Below are 21,479 nucleotides of genomic sequence, written 5' to 3'. Positions count from 1 at the left end.
TAATTTTTTTCTATTCTTTTTTTCTTTCTTCCTCTACCGGTCATCGGCCATTGTGGCCGGCGAGCAAGGCCGAACCTCACCAAATCTAGCAAGGTGAGATCCGAGCTTGCCTCGGGTCATTACCGTGGCCAACGACCAACCAAAGAAAAAGGGAAAAGAAAATAAAAGAATATAAAAAGAAAAGAGAAAAAATAAAATAAAAAATTATTAAAAGGAGTGCATGAAGAAAAATCAAATCCGATTTTCCATACCAAACTATGAAAAATATTGTTTTAATTCATTTTCTAGTTTCAAATAAACACCGAAAAATCTTGTCATTTTCCTAAAAAATGATTTCTTAAAAAATATCCTCTAGAAACACATCATTTTTCGCAAAAGGAACGAAACCTTAATCTCGGCTCATTTTCTTAAGGCGTATGATGTAAAAATACATCGGTAGAAGAGGGAAGCACTCGCGATATCGGGAGTGGACGAAGTGGAGGCAAGAATGCCGGCTTGAGTGGCTCAGTTCATTTTCTTCAAATCCGGCTTCTCGAGACGATGTCATTTAGGAGATCTATTCATGGCAAATTTTCCACAGTGAATCCACATCACACACCGATCATTCAAGTTGTTTGCCCGTGTGTTTCCCCGCGCTAGCATTTTAACACAAAACAACAGGAGCTCACGGAGGTAGACTTGTCCCGGATTCATCGATTAGAGATATTTTGTGCCAAAACTAATTCAGGATAAACGTGGCGCGGGGCGCATCAATAAGAAATTTTAAAGCGGTACCAGCCCCAGAAACAAAGAAGTCGATGAATATACATCTTTACGGATCTGGATAACAAGAGTATCTTCTTTTATTTCAGATTTATCAATTGGAACGCATAAATCCGGTTTTGATATAAAATGAGGTTAAAGAAAAAAGGTGCTTCCTTTATTTTTATTTTTATTTCCGGTCGAATCTTATAAGATAAAACAAATTAGAAGAATTTAAATTGAGACACAAATCAAAGGAGATTCCACATGCATGATACTCTTAAGGGCCCCCCCTCACATGACATCGGCGGTCAAAAGACAACTACACCCCTGCCCAGCCGCCGAAATTACAAGCCGGATCGATCCTCGGGTTGTTAAGGCCCATTCATTGCGTGGGGCCCACGCGTGACGGGCGTCGTTACCAAGAGAGCTCGGCTCGTTTGACGTGCTCGCGCGGGCAACGTCTTTTCCCCCCATATATTTTTTTTTTATTTTGTTGTTTTGTTCAATTTTATGTGTTTTTTTCACGTGCAATATTTTTGCAAGTGGATAGGCCATTTAATTAATCATCAAAGTTAAATCTTTTAGGCATCTCGAGGAGCATAATCATTCGATTGCCCGAGACATTCGGGCACCATTTGTTTCGCGAAAAATAAAAAATTTGGGATACCTTTTCCTAAGAATGATCTCCTGTCTTGTTTGTAGATATGAGATGTTGTCGATAATGAAAACATCTTTAGTTAACTAATTATTTCAAACGATGTGAGCGATTATTTTTTACGACAACAAACGGAGTCTTCGGCAACAATCGAGCATTCAACCCACATGTTTGTTTTGTGTTTTTTTTTTTGGTTGACTCGCTCCCGAAAGTACTGATTGATTACATGGATACGGGCATTTGGTTCGCGAGCGTTCGGATGGATGACTGTTGATAGGGACGGGATGCCTAGAGGGAAGGACGAGCGGGGCATATTGTAGCTCTCTTCTTCGAGTATAGACTGATAAAGAAGGCGAAAGGCAAGTGATAGACTCGCCATCGATGGTTTTCTTCCTCAAAAGAAAAGAAAAGAAAAACAAAAACGAAAGCAAAAACGATGACATTTAACTAGCTCTTTAATTATTATCTGTTTCCAACAGCTTGTTGGGAGGTAGAGACATGACATAAAAAAGAGGTAGAGATAGAATGTGGTTGGTGTTTCACCTCTTCCTTTAAAATATAGGTGGGGTTGAGGATCAAGACTTTTTGCCACGGAGATAATTGCACTTGTGGAAAAAGGAGAAATTGGGGTAAAAAAAAACAAGTAGGTACACTTTTTACTAATTTAATTAGAGTAAAGGAGTTATAGTTGTGGATCAATTCACCACATAACTCAGCCGATATATTGCTCTCCAAACTTTACTGACCGCACATTGGTTTTCTCATTTTAATTATGCCACTCGTTATTACCTTAGGATATCGGAATTCGATTGCGCTGGATATTATCTGAAGTCCAAATTTTGGGAAATGTTCACGCCAATGCTTACGGCGTAGCAATTCATTTTGCCCTTGTGATTACCAAGTGACATGACACGGAGCACGGTTTCGCCACATGATGTGCATTCGACTAATAATAGCTTGATTGCTCGGTCGCCAAAGTTACGCTGGAAAATGGATATAGAAATGTCATGACTTTCGCATGAAGCTCACTTTAGTTTCAAAAGCTTTTGATGTCAAAGCTTGGGCTTTGTCTGTCGATTTAAGTTGAAGTTGTATGATTGTGCAAGAGTGATCGATTCAGTAAGCAAGTTGTTGATTTCATGGTTGTTGATTGACTACCTAGATGTCGATTACGAGATTATTAATCGACTACCTAGTGATCAGAAGTTGTTACGGATGATTTCTTTGCTACTCATAATGTTACAAGATGTAAATTGGGCTACCCAAAATGGTGAACAAATTTGAGTCCAAATTTTTTGAGTCTTAAGTGTATTGTAGATTTCAAGAGTCAAAATTAAATTCTCTAGGTTTTTTTAATGCATTTTTTAGTTCCTAAGTCTTTATGATGTTTATAGTTCCTTCTTGTGTCTTTAATATTTGTCTATTTTCGATGTAATAGTCCCTCTATAAAAAGATGCGAAATCTCAAATGCAAGGGAGAATGACTTAAACACTAAGAGTATATGAGATTTGTTTCTATGTGAGCAAATATCTATTCCCAACATCTATATTCTTGAAGTTGAATCCTTCCTTGGTGGTGGGCCAAGAAGTACCGTATCCTCGGTTGGTGATATTATGTAGGCCTTGACATGAACTTCGTCAATCCCAATCGCGATCCTCAGTTAGTGGTGCATCATATGTTTTGGTTTTGGTCGTATTCTATCACACATTAATATTTACCCATTAACATCCATCCAATACAATGTGACATCATCGATAATCACTCAAAACATCATTAGCCCTTTCCGCACACGCATCAATTTGATATAAGAGCTCGTGGTTGAACTCATTTTGAGTTATTCCATCCGATAGTTCCATTAAAAAAAAAATGGTGGATCATCGTTGACATAGACCTAACATTGAGTCTTCTACCACTCGAGAAAGATACTACAAGACATGGAGGTAAAAAATTTAAGGAGATAAGTGCGGTAATTGCGGGAGCATTTATTACACTTCGAACTTCGACAAATGGAGAGAGACCTCACTCTCCTAGGTCTTTATTATGTTTTATAGTTCCTTTTTTTGTATTTAATATTTATCTATTTCCAATTTAATAGTCTCTTTATAAAAAGAACATTGACAATATATGATATTTGTCTCTACGTGAGCAAATATCTATTACCAAGATCTGTATCCTTGGAAGTTGGATTCTTTCTTGGTGGTGAGCAAAAAATTCTTGTATCCTTGATCGGTGATATTCTATAGGCTTTGGTGGTGAACTTTGTCAATCCCAATTGTGATCCTAAGCTGGTTGTGTGTAATGTATGCCTTGATTTTGATCGTATTCCATCCTACATTCGTATTTACCGATCGACATCCATCTCATACAAAGTAACATCATTGATAATCTCCGAAAGCAACATTTGCCCTTCCCGAATACACATCTATTTGATATCAAAGCTCCTGGTTGAACTCATTTTGAGTGATTCCTTTTGTTCCCATGGCAAGATCTACTTTCAATCTTGGAGATGAAGCCATGACAAGATTTGGGGATAAATCTTCAACAAATCGGGGCGATTGATGCGATGGCCTCATGCATTTTCCATCGGTTCAAGTTAAAGCTGTCGATTGTGCAAGAGAGTTATCGATTTAGTGGATAGGTCATCAATTTCATGGTTGTCGATTGACTACCTGTCGCGACCCTCCTCGGATGATCGAGAGGAAGAGGGCTCATGGGTCGCCCTTCCGGCCCAGTTGCATGTGGACTTTCGGACGTGGGCCTCTCCCAAGGCCCATTACCCAAATCGCAACGGAGGGTAAAATCGGATCGATCTTTCGGTGCGGTTTAGTGGCATGTGCTACGTGTGCATGCCTCGAAGTCACCACCAATCGTTTCATACAAGGTACGATTGGAAACCCTATCGAATAGTCGGGGGCTTTTACTCGATTCTGCGAGAACCACGTAAATGAGATTGGAGACTTTGTTACGCCAACTATCAGAGTTGACGCCCTTTCGGTACCTAAGTTAACCGAATTTTCTAACCTCGGGATTTCATGCGGATGAGTAGAGTACGAATCCTAAATCTAGGAGTTCATGCGGATGTGAGTGACTATTCTAGCAATCACAATCAATCAAAGTAAATGCACAAATTAAGAAATCCATAACATGTGAATAAATCGCATTAAATCGGCATGGCATTCCTAGTATAGCTTTATTAGCTTAGGGAAGGGACATTCAAAGCATAAAAAGAGATCATGAGTGATTTGGAAGTGATTCGCCCATGAGAGGCAAAATCGTAATTTTGAGAAAATGCGGGGATGATTTGCCAAAAAGGGCAAAACCGTCATTTCGGAAGAGATCTGGAGTGAGAAATGTTGAAAATAGGATTGGCCACCTAAACTAACCAATTTCCTAATTTTCAATATTTTCAAGAATTTTCTGAAATTTTTTGAAGACAAATTACTCCTAAAGGGTAGAAATGTCATTTTGGAAAAATCGGGAAAAGAAATCTCAAAAATAGGATTGGCCAGTTGATTGTGGCCATTCCTCAATTTTTGAGAATTTCTAGAATTTTTTAGGAATTTTCTACAATTTTTCCTAATTTTTTGGATTTTCTATGATTTTTCCAATTTTTTTTGTTTTAAAAATCATTTTTCGAATTTTTTATTGAGAAAATTATCCGGGTCGGGTCGACCCGGCCCATGACTCACGAGCGGCCGGCCCGGTCCACGTGGATCCGGATCGGTCTCGGCCAAAACGACGCCGCTTTTGGAATTTCGTTCGAATTTTCGAAAATTTCAGATTTTTTAATTCTATTTTTAATATTCCCGCCCAAATGAAATGTGCGTCCCAGATTGTGCCACGTGGCTCTCTTTGGACGCTCCAATCAGAAATTAAGATATATGGATCAGGACGCGCCACGTAGCGAAATTTCGATGCTCTGATCAGAGGGAGAATCTAAGGTCAGCAATGGGCCACGTGGGTATCTCACGGCCCTCTGATCCGGCAATCAGATCTACGGTCAAGATCGGACGACGGGGCTAATCCACGGCCGTCCGATTAAACTGATTAATATAAATTCCGAAAATCAATTTTCTATTTATTGATTTTTTTTTAAAAAGAGAATTTTTTATCCTACGATCCGAAACGTGACACGTGGCCAAACCCGAGCCACCCGATCACAAAACATTTTTTTATTTTTCAAAAATGGAATATTTTTGAAAAAATGATTTTTATTTTCGGAAAATCCGTGATCTCGACACGTGGCCTATTTTGGACCGTCGGATCAAGGTTGTTTTTTTGTTTTTCTGTTATAACCGTCGGCTGATGTGGCTACCATGTGGCCGCCACGTCAGCGCCACGTCTTCGTTGACCGGGTCAACTTTCGTTGACCAGTTAGAGCCCGACCTGAGAAGATGATTGGCGCCGGCGGTCCCTCGCCGGCGCCTCGTCGGATGGTCTTATCTTGGTCGTCCGATGTTCAAATCACATGAAACCAACTCCAAAAGACTCCGTTTGGCCTCCTCTACAACATATCCTAACCTCTACACAGCAGAACGACATTTCCTAAATCTACAACTTCCGTAGAAACCGAGCTCCGACGACTACCCGCCCTAGCCTTTTCTAACGTCGCACAAACATCTTAAGCTATCAAAATGCATCTGCAGAGTTGGAGAAAACTTACCTGATGCCTGCGATGGCTCGGTTCGGTCTAAACCGAGCTCGCGAGTTCAAGATCGGTCGGAGGAGGTTGGGGGTCGACTCGGCGGTTCAGACAATGAAAACGCACCAAACAAATGCAGAAATGGTCAGTGATGCACGGGGAGTGATTCTAGATCGATAGCTCTTAAAATGAACCAGCGGAGCTCAAGATGCCATTAAAGGCCGAGGTATAGCTCAGAAGCGTGACTCACCGTTTTTTAGGTGAATGGCCGAACGGAAGAACTCGAAAGCTTCTCTGAAGCTCAGGAAAGTCGAGAATGATGCCCGCCGATCTTGGTTTCGCCGGCAATCCTTTGGCGAACGCTTGACAGGATCGGTCCAAACCCAGCTTCAATGGCCGACTTCCTCCTCTTCTCTCAATCCCTTTTGTTCTGTTATTCTCTTCTTTTTAACTCCATCCCCCTGTGCGAGCACTCCCTCTTTTGTCCTCTTCGTCTTTCTTCTTTTCTGCTCTCTCCCTTTTGCGAGCCCCTCTCTCTCCTCCCTCGTTCACTCTCTGCTCTCTCTCCCCCTTCCCCTTCCGATCTCCTCCTTTTTGTTCTGTTATGCTCCTGAACCGAATTAGAGCCTCCCTTCTTTTTTGTTCTTTTTCCCCATCTGTTCTGGAGCCCCGGTTGCTGGAGTCCTTTCTTGTTCTATAATTTCCACCCGAAGACCAATCTGCAGAAACGCCATAATGGCACTTCTTTGGGTTAGCTTGGTCAACGAAGTCAACGGGTTGACCAGGTTGGTCAACCGACCCAATTTCAAATTTTTGGTCTAATTAACTGTCCATTTGACCAATTCGCATGAAATTAATGTCAAAATTGAACCTCACAACATGGATATCATTTATGAATGTCAATTTCGAAACAAATTGGTACAATTTCATGCAAAAGCCCCAAATTTCAAATTCGACCCGAACATAAAATCTGCTCAATTAGGGCCTTAATTGATCGGTTTTTGTCAATCTAACCTCACCAATGTGTTTAGAATGCTGAAAAACTTATGGGTCAAGGTTCACATGTGCATGGGTTCACTTTTAAAATTACCAATTTGACACTAATTGAAAATCGGGGATTAAATTGGAAATGCAAAGAAGCACAATTTACAATCTGCTCAAAAGTTGAAATTTATTGGACTAAAATGCAATTAAAAGTGTAGGAATCAAATGTCATAACTGATTCAAAGTAATAAAAACAATAGAAAGACCTCAAATGATTTTTTTGGCTCAATTTAGGTCCACATTTGCAAAGACTCATGTGGTCCCAAGTTGAATTTTCCAATTTTTCAATGGCCAAAATGAAGAGGGAGTTAAAATAAAAATATTGGATATTTTCCAGTATTTTTTAGGCCAAAAATGCTATTTTTTGTAATTTTTGGGTATTTTTCTAATATACCAAAAATATCAAAAATTGTGAAAAATATAGAAAAATATTTTTGTGTTCAAAAATGGATCCTTAAGCTTGGCCAAGGCTTCCATATTGATTTTTCAATTTTATGAATTTTTATGGATTTTTGAAAATTTTTCTAAAGAAAAAGCAGTTAAAAATCGGGTGTCAACACTACCTAGATGTCGATTTACAAGCTTGTTGTGACATTCTAATTTTTCATTTTATTTATTGTGTAAATTGTGGTATATATATAAATAAAATTTTAATATTTAACATGATTCTTGTCGTCTCTAATAACCACAATTCATTAGCCACTTGCCACTATTTGGTTGCTTCATTCATTAGTTTATCACCTAGTTTCTTACTTGTAAATTGCATCCTTCCTTACATCACTTTTTTTAATTTAGCCTTTAATGCTCTTTAAGCTTGCAAGGTAAGAGTCCTCGTTCATTGTGCCACATCCCTCTCATTTTCAATCATAAATTTCACATATAGAATTACATCATGCATCACCTCACCATTTTAATTCAATAATTACAAATCAAATAATGGTTCTAATTCATGCATCTACTTGGGTGATTTTATGCCTCTCCAATCATTTTCTTCATTTAGCTACTTAAATTATGCCACTTATAATATTTTAATTTTGTACACATCTCTCTTATCCTCCACCAAGTGTTTTTAACCCCAATGTCATCATAGTTTTTAACCTTAGTTAACTACTATCTATTGTTTTCAATTCATGAGAAACCTAAGTCAAGGTCTTCTCTATCTCTCTCATTAATTCTTAAAAGGGTTAATACCACGAAAAATCCTAAATTGGTCCAAAATGACAAATTTACCTCCAAACTATGTTTTGACTACCAAAAACTCTAAATTGATACACCTGTGACAAATTTATCCAAAATTGGTACACCTACGATAAATTTACCCTTCGTTAGTTTTCGTTAAATTTTCTTGTCAAATTCTTGAGTTGGATTACACGTGACAATTTACGGATGTACCGGTTTAGGGTTTTCATCGTCTTATTATCACATGTGTATCAATTTTTTATTTTTTGTGGTGTTAACCCAATTTGACGAACATAAGATAAATTCGTCACAAGTGTACCAATTTGAGATAAATTTATCGCAGGTATACCGATTTGAGGTTTTAGTAGTAAAAAAAATAATTTGGGATAAATTTATCACGGGTGTACTAGTTTGAGAGTTTTTGTGGTAAAAAAAATAGTTTGGGATAAATTTATCACAAGTGTACCAATTTGAAATTTTTCGTGATATTATCCCTCTTTGAAATTATTATAACTTAATAATGCTTCCTCATTCATGCATTTTACTTGGCCAAAAAGGAGCCATCTTTCATTTAAACCAAAATTTCTCGTCTTAGCTACTCTTAGTAAGCCATTTGTGCACCCTAGCTAGTCACTTAGGGCTACATGAAGCATTTCTATTAGAACACTTATTATTCTAACTTTTATACCTAGCATTTTGACCCAAGATCATTTATTACTTCAACCTTCATTGCTTGATCCAATTAGCTCTTGGCTATATAAATGGTTCTTTCGAGGTCTTCAAACTTTAAGGCAGGAGTCTCCACTTCATTAACTCCCAACTACCAACTTCATTCTTTAACTTTCTTTTTCGACTTTCATTTTCAAATCCTACAAGTAAAAGCAAAGGTATTACACTTGTGTTATTACGTTTCTATCTTAAATCTTTTAATTGTTAGAAGGTTTGAGTTGTGAAGTTTTTGTTCAAGATAAGTGAAAACTCTAAGCACTAAGTTATATGGATCTACTTAATACTACTGACTTGGTTGAATGATGTTTATTAATTTAGTTTGAATGTGATGGTAAGTGAAACTCTAGGAGTTAAGTTAGATTGATCTACTTAGTACTCTTGATTTAGTTGTTTGATGATTGTTAATTTTAGTTAAACTTTGACTTTCGGTGTAAGAAAGTTATAGTGATTGCGTGATGAACGGTTTTGCTTGTGTGATATGAATCGATGAGTTTCTATATGTGGACGTTAGGATTAATTAACTCCTATGGGAATTGGATGTGTAAAAAGTGAAAATTGTGAGATAAATGATAAAGTGATATTTTCGTAACTTGACTAGATGACCCATTTGTTTGCTAACTATTTTCGATTATTTGAGTTGTTAATAATCATGTTATTGATTAATTGAGTTATTCACGTTATGTTGTCAATTTCTTGAGTTATCAATGTTCACATTGGTCCAAGTATTGAGAATAGTTAAATCAACTTAATTACAATATTTACTAGCTAATTACGTTAATTATTTCTAAACTAATCTTAATCTTTGAAATTCGAAAATTAATTAAAGGTGAACGACAAAGTTGGGATTGACCGTTCTCCGGTGAGGGGCCATGGCCAACAGCCCCACCATGGTGGGTGCGGTCTAGCTCGTGCCGTCCTCACGGTGGCGTAGGCCGGCGGTTTACCTCACGCTGGAGGAGCAGCCGACAAGCCATGATCCGACCTTACGCCGACCAGGTGTGAGTTAGTTGGGCATCGTCATCTTGTCGCTGGCTAGGCATCCTCTGCCCTTGGCCCATTGCTTTTATTTATCCTTCGTTGTATAATTTTGCTTATTTTGTATTTCTTGTTTTCCGCGTTCCATTTTACAATATCCTAAGTCGAATTATTAACAATATCTTATCTTGTTAAATTTTCTTACAAATATGAATGCATTTAATAATATTTTGACTTTATCAATCTTACAAATGAGAATTTATTTATGGCCGATGTGAATTCATTTATAGTTTTCTTTGACTTTACTAGTTTTACTAGTGTGAATTCATTTATAATTAATGTGATTCCATTTATATTTTCTTTGACTTTACTAATGAAAGTTACATTGATATTATCTTATCTTTTAATGCTTGAAAGTGATATTCTTATTATCCTATCATTTTTGAAAACGACATCATTCTTATCCTATCATTTAATGTTTGAAAATGACATTATTCTTATCCTTTGGAAAATTGACTTGTCGTTGGCTTAGCATTGACTTCCTTTTTTTTATTTGATTTATATATCGATTCAAGAACTATTATTTCTTTGTATTATATTTTCTAATACAAATTTTTTAGAAAAACATCCTAAATAAGTCAAGTAATAACTTTCTTGAGAAATTTCGGAATGACTACCTCGAGAAGTTATTAGATGGCTTTCTCAAGAAGTTACGAAATAACCTCCTCTAGAAATTTCTTGAGGAACAAGTCAAGAGAATTTATTTTATTTTCTAATTATTTTTAACGTAGGGAAAATCTAGGATGTCACATCTTCCCTCTTCCTCCTTTTCTCGTGTCCCCCTCTCTCTCTCTCTCTCTCTCTCTCTCTCTCTCTCTCTCTCTCTCTCTCTCTCTCATCATTTCCTCTCCCTCTCTCCGTTAGAGTAGCATCTGTCTGATTTACCCTTCAAAGAAAAAAGAACCATTCTCTTCTTCACGAAGGGGTCATTGTTACTCTATGCTATATATTTTCAGCACTGGAATTCATGAGGCATTAGAGATCTACCATTTACCAATACAAGAAATAGGGTATGCAATTATCTATAGGACATTTGTAATTAAATAGGTCGGGTTTCATCCTACATGACAAAAACCTTGTACGATTTATATGTTTAACCCATATAGACACGACTAACCCGACAAAATAGGAATTGCCAACCTTAGAAGGAAACACACTATTACGCCGGTCGTGTTCGAAACGGTAATCTCGTTTGTGGAAAATGAACCCATGCCATTAGGCCACCACCTTCTGTGATTCACACAAAAAGGAAATTTAAGTTAATAAATGAAAGACAAAATTTCAAATAAGGACCTGAAGTGCCTTCATTTTCTCAAATTAGACCGGTTCGGTCTGATTTTGGCCGATTTCTATCGAGATGAATGTACAGTTTCGATCCAAGGTGCGTTTAGAACTCTATCGTGGCATGACCTCGCCATATCGGCCTTGAATTTTGCAAGAAACCTCACATTTTGGTACCACTTTGAGTGCAACTTGGCTTATTGAGACCCTTAATGGAAAAATTTTACAAATCCAACCTCACTTACAAGTTACCCATGGTCAAATATGCTTGGCTAGTGGTCCCATTTCAAATGATAACGGCCAATTAAATACAAGTTCAAAATGATAGACTAAACTGAAATTTCAAGTAAGTCCAATTTTCCAATATGCTCAATTCAAGAAGTTGGTTCTCCTGGAAGGTAATTAAAGGTATCTAAATCAAATGGAATAGCTGACTCAAAGAAGGAAAATGACTGAAAAGACCCCAATTTGGGATTTTGGTTCGATTATGGACCTAAATGCAAGAATTTTGAAACTCAAGGACCCGAATCCAATTTACTGGATTTAAGGCTACCAAAATGAAACTGGAATTAAAATAAAATTATTGACTATTTTTTCATATTTTTCCAACCACATTTCGTTTTTTTTTTTTCTAATTTTTGGCTATTTTTAAATGAAAAGAAATTCCAAAAATTCCGAAAAACTCCAAAAAATATTTTTTATTCAAATTGATTTTTTTTCCTTGGCCAAGGGTACCAAATTTAATTTTTGAATTTTATGATTTTTTTATTTTTAATTATTTTCTAAAAATTAGGCGTCAAAAGTAGTGCATCATGTATGCCTTTGTTCTAATCCTATTCTATCATGCATTTGCATTAAGCCACCGACATCCATCCCATACACTTTAACATCATCGACAATCACTCAAAACAGCATTCGCCATTTTCACACATATATTAGTTTTTCAAGCAATCACTTAAATGCCAAATCAATGAAAAACATATTTATTATGTGTATATTGCAACGGTTCATCCTATGCAGGTTTTCAAAGTGAATTTTGACTCCAATGTGGCTTTAAAAAAGAAAGAAAGAAAGAAACTCAAATTCCAAGGGAACAATCTTAGACTGACATGGCAAAAAAGTCCAAAACAACGCTTTTCTGTCCCTTAGTAAATGCAACTTAATCCTAACATAGCCACATTTTGAAATCTAGGGAGAGGGATCAAGAGAGATGAATACTATATGGTAGCGATGGGAAATTCTTTAGCATTGAATCGGGGTATTCAAGAAGAACAAGTTGTTTCGGCTCGATATCTTCAAGAATTCCTAACTATTACATGGCGTTGAGTAGACCTTGAAATGGGCGTTGTCGGGCGATTTTTGTGTTGTAGGCATTTTCATGAGTCGATTTAAACCCGGTTCTCTCCCATGAGTAGATACATCTACGTCTCAGCTATGGAAGTCAGAAGTGATAGTTTTAAAAACCCCATGCACTCTACCTACTTCTCGAAATAGCAAAGTGGCAACATTAGAGAAATTGGTAATGCACTTACATGGGATGAAGTGGGCCATCTTGGAGAACTGATCAACTACCATAAATGCGAAATCATAGCCACCTCGAATCTTAGGCAAACCAAGAACAAAGTCCATTGAGATGTCCTCCCATAGAGTATTGGGTATCGAAAGAGGTTGGTAGAGGCCGGTGTTTTGTCTTTGACCCTTAACCCTTTGGCATACCACACAGTTTTTCACATAATTTGGCACGTCCCTTTGTAATGAAGGCTACTAGTATCTTCGACAAACTGGAGCCTCGATCTTGTCTTGCCTATTCTATAACTCCCCATTCCCGGAGAATATTCACTACCCGAACCATAGAAGATGCTTTTTGACCAATAGCTACATAAACGCATATTGCATTTTAACTTCGTTGATTGAGAATCGTATCCATGAATACTATTGTTTCACCGACCTGTCCCCAATAATTTGGAGATAATTGTATTTTGATTGAGCTATTTTTATTGATAATTGATATCCCTTAAAAATGACAAGAAAAGGTAAGCTATACCAAAAAATTCTTCTTTGAACTCACCAAATCCAAAATCCTTCAAATTTAAAAAAAAAAAAGAATAGAAGAAATCATACTTTATCCACTTTGGTATCTTATTGATAAAAAAATGGTGATATTGTCCCACCATTGATGAATAATTTCGATTTTGGGGAAGTAGCATGATCATCCAAAATGAGATTTTACATTGGTAGGGGAGTGTTTCGCCTTCGAGAGAAGCATCGGCCGGGGCATGGGTGGACAAACCGAAAGCGAGAGTGTCGGCTTGAGTGACGCAAACATTGGTGAGAATCCAATGTCCCGAAAACCTAAGGGTTTCTCCACAAGGTTCGTGTTATTTCTTTATCTCCCCGTGAATTGTATGTTTATAACAATATCGACAAAATTTTCTTAATTCTAATCGACTAGGCGTATCGTGTCTATTCTTTTTAGTAATATATCCGGAAAGACCCTTTGATATATCTAGAAAGACTGTTTCGAACACGATTGGTTGTTCTTGGTTTAGTGTGCCAAGCTGCTGTCAAGCATTACGGCGAGCATCTGTCCTTTTATTTCTTTGAGCTATCTCAACTCTTTGACTTAAAAAAACGAGGATTTTTTACTTTAGTGGAAGAGAAAGAAAACCGTCACTTACATCAACCCTTTGCCATGCTTTATCATCTCGTAAATAGAAATTCGAGATATATGAATATATCCATTTCATGTCAAAACATATCCTTTTTTTTTATTGGGTCCTTTATGTGTGAGAGCCTTTTTTAAAAGATTATCCTTGTTTTTGTTTGGTCAATATGCTTTTCTCTCATGCCTTTTTTTGTTCATAGTTTGATATTCTGGTGTCCTAGGCATAGAGGAACCATATCAATCCATCTTGAACTTGGTGATTAAACTCTATTGCGGTGACGATGCTGTCGGAGAGATCCGGCGGAAAAATAGCTCGATGCCAGGATGATAAAAAGCTTAACACCTCTCATTTTTATTACTACTTTTTCAGATATATTGAAAAAGAAAAAAAAGGAAAATATCATTTTATTCAAAATCCCAATTCTAAAACCCTTTCTCTCTCACTTCACGCCTCGAAATGCAACCTCACCAAAGAAAAAGACGTTTTCACATCTTTTTAATCCGAAATTGCTGGGGAGAGGAAAGGTTCCTTTTGTCAAAGCTTGCTTTAGCAAGCCGGTGAGCAATCCTAATCCCACCATGAAAGAGGCTTGAGGATACCTTGTGAATAAAAAGAGTTCACAGCTATTTTCTTTGACCACAAAGAAGAGTTTCAGTCCCCGAATTGAAGGCTCATAACAACCCCTGACTTTGTATTCCAACCTAATTCTTTTTTATCCTTAGGACAAAAATATAGTTATTTTGTATGATTTTTGCTGATTGAATTTTTATAAAGAGCCACGTCGGCTGATTCATAATAAATTAATGTCGCCTCGTCGGATTTTTCGGTCACACGAACCCCACTGACGGGCATTGAAGTAATCGAATTTTTATCAAGTGACAGGCAAACGATCGCTAAAAAAGTTTTACTAATAAAGTGAGCACCCTAAGAAAGTCATGCCACTCGGTATTGTTCCTTTTCGACCAAAAAAAAAAGGTATTGTTCTTTTCCACACGTCCGACCAAAAAAAAAAAAAAAATCCCCACGATTTTTTCGAAATTAGAGAAAATCGGAAATTGGGCTCCGGGATGCCCAAAAATGCAAGAGGCCCGGCCAGGGAGCAGCGCGGCCACCGACCCGACCCGGCCCGGCCCGGCCCGAAGTTCGAGCCAAGCTTTATCCTGAAAAAGTTGGGGGCATAAATGTAAAAAGCCGCTTCGTCCGTGCAACTCCCTTCTCTTCCCAAAAAAAAAAAAAAAAAAAATCGAACAAGAAAATGAAATATTGAATATAAATATATATAAATAATAAAGCGAGTGTGATGGTGTTGTTGGCTTTGAGGGGTCCAATCAAATCAACGAGCATCGCAGATGCAGCGAAATCCTCCGGATCATTGATTCTTACGAGTAACAACCCGTAAAGGAAATTCACAGAAATTTTTTGTTCAACAAGATTCGATTTCAGATTCATTCGTCTCTCGCCCCTCAATTTCGTGTAAGCGGAGCATTTTTTCTGGAAATTTTTTTTTTCCGGGGGTGTTTCGTTTCGTTCGGTCTTGCTGCTGGTTGGATCGGAGAGATCTTGCTCAATTCGGATTCAATTGGTGTAATTGAGTTAGGGTTTACGATTCCCGTCCCTACGACGCTTCATTTCCCGGTCGTCGATTGGGTTTCATCTGTGTTTGTTGTGACGGAACGCAGTTTAGGGTTTTTGCTTTTTTTTGGGTATGGTTTCATTTATTTTATTTTTTTTTATTTATGGCGTAATTCGGCGTGCGTGTATGTATCTCTTTCAACTTGCTTCTGCTTGTTGTTTGTTTGATCGTTGTTGTGCCCGTTGGTTGCCGGCGGATGAACTGGATAATTTGATAGTCAACTGTAGGAATTGGCCATGGATTTTTTGTCATGTTAATATCGATGCATGCTGTTTTGTAAATTTTGGGGTTTTCCCCCTCCATTTGGCTTGTTAGTAGTTTAAAGAGTGGCCTTTGTTGCTGGATTGCTTGACTGAAATTGGGAGTCTTTTCAGTGCTCTGTTAATTAATTTCATGGGAAATTGTTTATTATCATGGAAAGTATGTTCTGGTGCGTTGTTGCGTTATTGAGCCTTTTTTTTTTTTTTTTAATCATCCTATGTTTGGTCAATCTGGATGTTTTGTAGTAGGATAGGATGCTAAAATCCCTGAGTTTACAGCTTGTTCAAAGATTGTGCTAGCACCTCAATGAGCCTGCGAATGATAATGTTTATACCAAAATTGTAGTTCCACTTGCACGGAGCAACATCTTTGAGCTGTCTGACAAGAAGTACTGGTGTATGACTAGCAACTTGAGGGCTTATACTCGGTGGTTGACATTTCACTGTGAACTGAGTTACATGCATCTCGTTGTTTTCTTTTCTTTGCCATCTCTTTCTGGAAGGCATCTGATTTATATGTTCAATGCTGCTCAGACTATCTGGGTGCGGTCCAGCTGAAGCGATGTTGCTTTGGTTTTAGGGTTGTTAGGGCTACATGTCTCAGCACCAAGAGTATCCGATGGAATACGCAGCAGATGATTACGATGTGGGAGAAGTAGAAGATGATATGTACTTCCATGAAAGAGTAATGGGCGATTCAGACACTGATGAGGATGATGAATATGATCATCTGGTTCGCGTTCTTAACTCTTTAGTTTTTTTCCTCGTCCTCCTCCTGCTCTCCCCATTCTTTGCTTTTCTTTCTTCTTTTGTCTAGCTGTGTGATGATTTCTCCTTGAAAAAGTTTGTGTTTATCAGTGTCGGCTATTTCTGGATCATTGTAAAAATCACCTATATCAGTTGAGAACTGTATTGAGATGGATTGTGTTGGCTTTGGCAGGATAATAAGATAACCGATACCTCTGCTGCTGATGCTCGGAGAGGTAAAGATATCCAGGGCATTCCTTGGGAAAGACTGAGCGTCACTCGTGAAAAATACAGAAAAACTAGAATAGAGCAGTACAAGAACTATGAAAATGTACCACAATCCGGAGAAAGTTCAGAAAAGGTAAATATATTTCAAGTTTTACAGTACTGGGTAGTAATCCTTTTTTGTGGAAATTGGGCTGACTTCCAATGTCCTTTTCTGTGTTTATTCTAATAAACAGGAATGCAAACCCACAAGAAAAGGTGGAAACTATTATGAATTTTGGCGAAACACAAGATCTGTGAAGTCCACAATCCTTCATTTTCAAGTATGTTTATACTCCTGTCTTGTGATTTTGTTTTATGGTTGTTGGGATGTTGAATTGCAAGTCGAGTACTTGTGGTAACTCCCCAAGTTTCATGGAGTGGAATATCCTCTTCTCCTTTAGCAGGTGTACCCTGGTTGACCAGGATTTTCTTTTGGAAACTTATGTTTGTACATTCATTCTTGGATGATAAATTGGTTCAAGGTTTAATGTAATGTCACCAAACTGGTAGTGAGGAACATCTTATAGGAATGGGAAGACTGTGGAACTCATGCTTTTCTAAGCTGTTAACGGTTACTTTTTGGAGTTCTAACTTTGAATAGGTACAGTTATGTGCATCAGGTGCTTAAACTCTAAGCGAGTGAGACTGAGCTTGACAATGTTGCATGAAGTTCTTCGCTGCATGCAACCATTCTTCCTGTCATATCTCTGCACATATAGTCCAGAACATATGGATTTGCTTTGCACAATACTTATTTATTTCACGTGCTGGTTTTTGACATCCAAGTGCAAACGATATGATTTAGGACAATAGCAAGCCATTCTTTAAGAAACACATCTTTTTATGTGCCGTTACGATGTGTTTGCCGACGTGGCTTTCCAAAAAGCATAGCCAGTCTTGCACCATCATGTTAAGCTATTAGAATCTATGTGATTATTGTAGAACGTTAGAATCTCTCTCTCTCTCTCTCTACGTTGTATTTGTTTGTTGCTTGATCATGATGTTTGGCTCCTGTGTTGTCTCCTGTAACTTGAAGTTTGCTTTAGAGTACACCTCCAATTTGGGTTTGCTTTAGAGTACACCTCCAATTTGGAGCTGTTATTCCGTGTTGCTATATGGGCCATGGCTTTCAAACTATTTCTTCTCTCTTTTTATTTCAGAAATTCCTGATGCATATCTTGTTTCCCTGAATTTTCATTGTTAAAACCTTGATTTTAACCATTACCTGGAATTGCAGTTGAGAAACTTGGTTTGGTCCACAACAAAGCATGATGTTTTCCTTATGTCCCACTTCTCGATCATTCACTGGTCATCATTGACTTGCAAGAAGACTGAAGTGCTTGATGTTTATGGACATGTAGCTCCTTGTGAGGTAAAGGAATATTATGTTGCATTATATGCAGAACATGGTAATTTATGCTCTTGGAAGTTCTTATTTAATGAAAATTTCCTGGGATTTCATTGCTTTTCGTTGTAGAAACACCCTGGAAGTCTCTTAGAGGGTTTTACACAGACACAAGTCAGTACTCTTGCAGTACGGGATAAATTGCTGATTGCCGGTGGTTTTCAGGGGGAGCTTATTTGCAAGGTAAAATTTGGGCCAAAGCACCGATAAGGTCATCTCAATACTTGTGTTTCCTTTACATTTGTCAATATTTAATAAGCAAATGTTTATGAGCACATGTATCTAGGGTGATACTAAGCTTTTGCTTGTATAAACTGATGCATGCCACTGGTACAGAGTGTCTTATTTCTTTGTTCGACTTATTCATATTCAGTGTACTCTGTTGTTTTCTTTTGTGTTAGTGTGCAGTTATAATTCTCATTCACATCGAATTCCTGGCTGAGCAAATGTTTGTTCGACCACAGTTGGATTTATTGATACAAGTTCCTTATTTGCTGTTTGATTGTAGATTTAGGTTCTCATGACAGAATTATTCTTTGTTATTCTATTGAAAGTCCAACATTTTTTTATTTATTTTGGTGACTGCTGATGATCCTCTTCTCTGGGTGCAGCATTTAGATCGTCCTGGTGTTAGCTACTGTTGCAGAACAACTTATGATGACAATGCTATCACTAATGCAGTTGAGATTTACGATTCTCCCAGGTTTCCTTCCTGATGCATTCTGTTCTCATCTTGATATATTTAGTAGTTTATTTTGCTCCGCAGATGTGTGTGTCAGGTGTGCACTAAGATATGCGTCTCATCGCTATTCTTTTGCAGTTTATTTGTATTTAAATAATGCATGGTTGAGGTGGAGCCATCATCCTAAGTCCTTAAATTTCCTTGATGTTTTATTGTCAGTGGCGCTATACATTTCATGGCATCAAATAATGACTGTGGAGTGAGAGACTTTGACATGGAGAAATTTATGCTGTCCAAACATTTTTCCTTTCCATGGCCGGTGAATGTAAGTATTTGTCAGTGACTCCTTGCACAGAATAAGATGTCTTAACTTTTATCGGACATAGACTAAGTATTCAGCAGGCATGAAGTGAATATCTTGAATTCATCTCATGTTGCAATTGATTATATGCAATCATTATGCTTCCATTTGGAACTCATGTCTTCTGCTGCCTAGCCATTGTAGAGGGACCCTTCCAATGTTTGTCATCTTGTATTGTTGTAAACTCTGGAGTTATTAGCAAGGATTGCCCTTATCATCTACCTTAAGTGATTCCATGGTAAAATTGTGGGAATGCTGATGATTTGCATTTTTAGAACTAGAAACCATGATTTCCTTGAGACCAAGCTGCCCAAGTACTTACTTAAAAAGGAACTTAGGGACATGGAACTTCTTGTAGTCTCTCTGTTATGCATCTAGATTCGTCGTTTATAGAAGTACAAGATGTTTGCCCCCTTTTTTTCAGGTTTCTCAACTTTTATAATGGGTGTAGAACATCTATGAAGTGAAAACAGTGCCTGCGAGGCCATGAATTGGACATCTAAAGATCCTGTGAATTCCGTGTAGAAGTTTTCATAGGCCTTCTCCACTGTGCAAAACGTGGGAGGGCTCATCAAGCAAGACTCTTTTGCATTGTAACTGAACTTTAACTTTTGTGCGGTAGATATACAAGTGAGGAAATAATGATGCGTTAGGGTTTGTGGAAGACCATACATTATCCATGTAATAGAGTGCTGGATTTTGGTGAAAGTTGAAATTTGCTACTCGTTCTGTTGGCTAATGCTTCCTTTACCCATCATTTTCTTTTCACTGCAGTCTACTTGCTAATGATGCTAATCTTTTGAGGTTCTTGTGAACAGCATACTTCCCTGAGTCCTGATGGTAAGCTTCTGATCATTGTTGGTGACGACCCTGAGGGGATATTGGTGGATTCTCAAAGAGGAAAGGTAGTTACTTTCTTCCCTTCTCTTTCTATCCCTCCCTCTGCCCCCTTAACTGAAAAAGTAAATCTAAATGCAAACCAGAAACATGAGAATAATCCCTGTAAATACAAAGCATGCTCTATTTCTACTTGAGGATTTTGGATAAGATTGTTCCCAATGAGATGATGTAACGTCAAGCTTTTGCAATTGTAGACCATTATGCCACTAAAAGGGCACTTGGATTTCTCGTTTGCATCTGCATGGCATCCGGATGGTCAGATATTTGCCACTGGAAATCAAGACAAGACTTGCCGTATTTGGGACATTCGCAACTTATCAAAGTCTGTTGCTGTACTCAAGGGCAACCTTGGAGCCATCCGATCGATTCGATTCTCATCCGATGGGCGATTTATGGCCATGGCAGAACCTGCTGATTTTGTCCATGTCTATGATGTGAAGAGTGGGTATGAGAAGGAGCAGGAGATCGATTTTTTTGGCGAGATCTCTGGTGTATCTTTCAGCCCCGACACTGAATCGCTATTCATTGGCGTGTGGGATCGCACTTATGGCAGTCTCCTTCAGTATAACCGTTGCAGGAATTATTCATATCTCGACTCCATGTTGTGAGGGGATGCCTGCACCGTTTCTTAACTATATACCTGCGATTATATAGGATTTCTTGCAATATGGCTGTAGCGGCTTGAGCGCATGGTGTACATGTAGATAGGCGATATATCTCTCGTTAATGTAGGGTAAGAGGACAATTATGTTGTTACTTGGTGTACCGTTGTCGTCCTTCTTTAGGTCATAGAACACTGGCTCTTCATCGGAAGGTTGAGAGAGAGAGAGAGGGAGAGGGAGCGAGCGAGCGAGCTTTATGGTGATGAGTGGTTTGTTGTTTGCAGAATAATGGAGATGTATTTAGTAAAGGTTGGTGGTGTTTGGGTGAAGATTGAGGCAAACTCTTCTCATTGCCAATAAGAACCCTATTCACTTTCACTTTCGAAATTCGTGGATGTTTGTGGCTCTTTTCACTTCCGCCAAAACTATATACTGCTCTCTTCTCATTAGCGATGCTCTTGTGCCTCATGAGGATATAAATAGTCAGACTATCATTTCGGCTCATCTTTGTTGGTATGGAACTCATGTGATCAACTCCATGAGATTGAAATTGTCTCTGAAGCCACGGATTTTGGAGAACTCATGTCAGCATGATTCTGGATCAACAGTTTTGGTTATGTGGGAATAAGTTTTGTTCCATGGCATTT

The 21,479-nt window shown here is 38.0% G+C and overlaps 1 protein-coding gene across 3 annotated transcripts; it reads left to right on the top strand.

Annotated features, from left to right (window-relative positions):
• The first annotated feature begins 15,267 nt into the window (after positions 1-15,267).
• On the top strand, positions 15,268-21,219 carry LOC115752415 (uncharacterized WD repeat-containing protein C2A9.03-like). 3 transcript variants are annotated; one of them, XM_030690587.2, is made up of 10 exons: positions 15,268-15,448; positions 16,449-16,601; positions 16,809-16,976; positions 17,077-17,163; positions 18,120-18,254; positions 18,360-18,470; positions 18,899-18,990; positions 19,189-19,294; positions 20,149-20,235; positions 20,425-21,219. In XM_030690587.2, the coding sequence occupies exons 2-10, from the start codon at positions 16,464-16,466 to the stop codon at positions 20,836-20,838; spliced, it is 1,338 nt and encodes a 445-aa protein (XP_030546447.1). In that variant the 5' UTR covers positions 15,268-15,448; positions 16,449-16,463; the 3' UTR covers positions 20,839-21,219. The 3 variants fall into 3 exon arrangements, with proteins under 3 accessions (XP_030546447.1, XP_030546448.1, XP_030546450.1); XM_030690588.2 differs by having other exon boundaries at positions 16,403-16,601; XM_030690590.2 differs by lacking the exon at positions 15,268-15,448 and adding an exon at positions 15,541-15,557.
• The last annotated feature ends 260 nt before the right edge of the window (positions 21,220-21,479 follow it).

This window comes from Rhodamnia argentea, chromosome 3, assembly GCF_020921035.1.
Source record: "Rhodamnia argentea isolate NSW1041297 chromosome 3, ASM2092103v1, whole genome shotgun sequence".
In the NCBI taxonomy this organism is placed as follows: Eukaryota; Viridiplantae; Streptophyta; class Magnoliopsida; order Myrtales; family Myrtaceae; genus Rhodamnia; species Rhodamnia argentea.
This window is presented reverse-complemented; position numbering and strand designations above follow the sequence as displayed.

Coding starts and splice junctions, on each gene's coding strand:
- LOC115752415 (XM_030690587.2), top strand. CDS start 16,464: ATGTCTCAGCACCAAGAGTATCCGATGGAATACGCAGCAGATGATTAC. Junction 17,164..18,119: donor CCACAATCCTTCATTTTCAA/GTATGTTTATAC, acceptor CTGGAATTGCAG/TTGAGAAACTTGGTTTGGTC. Junction 18,991..19,188: donor GAGATTTACGATTCTCCCAG/GTTTCCTTCCTG, acceptor TTTTATTGTCAG/TGGCGCTATACATTTCATGG.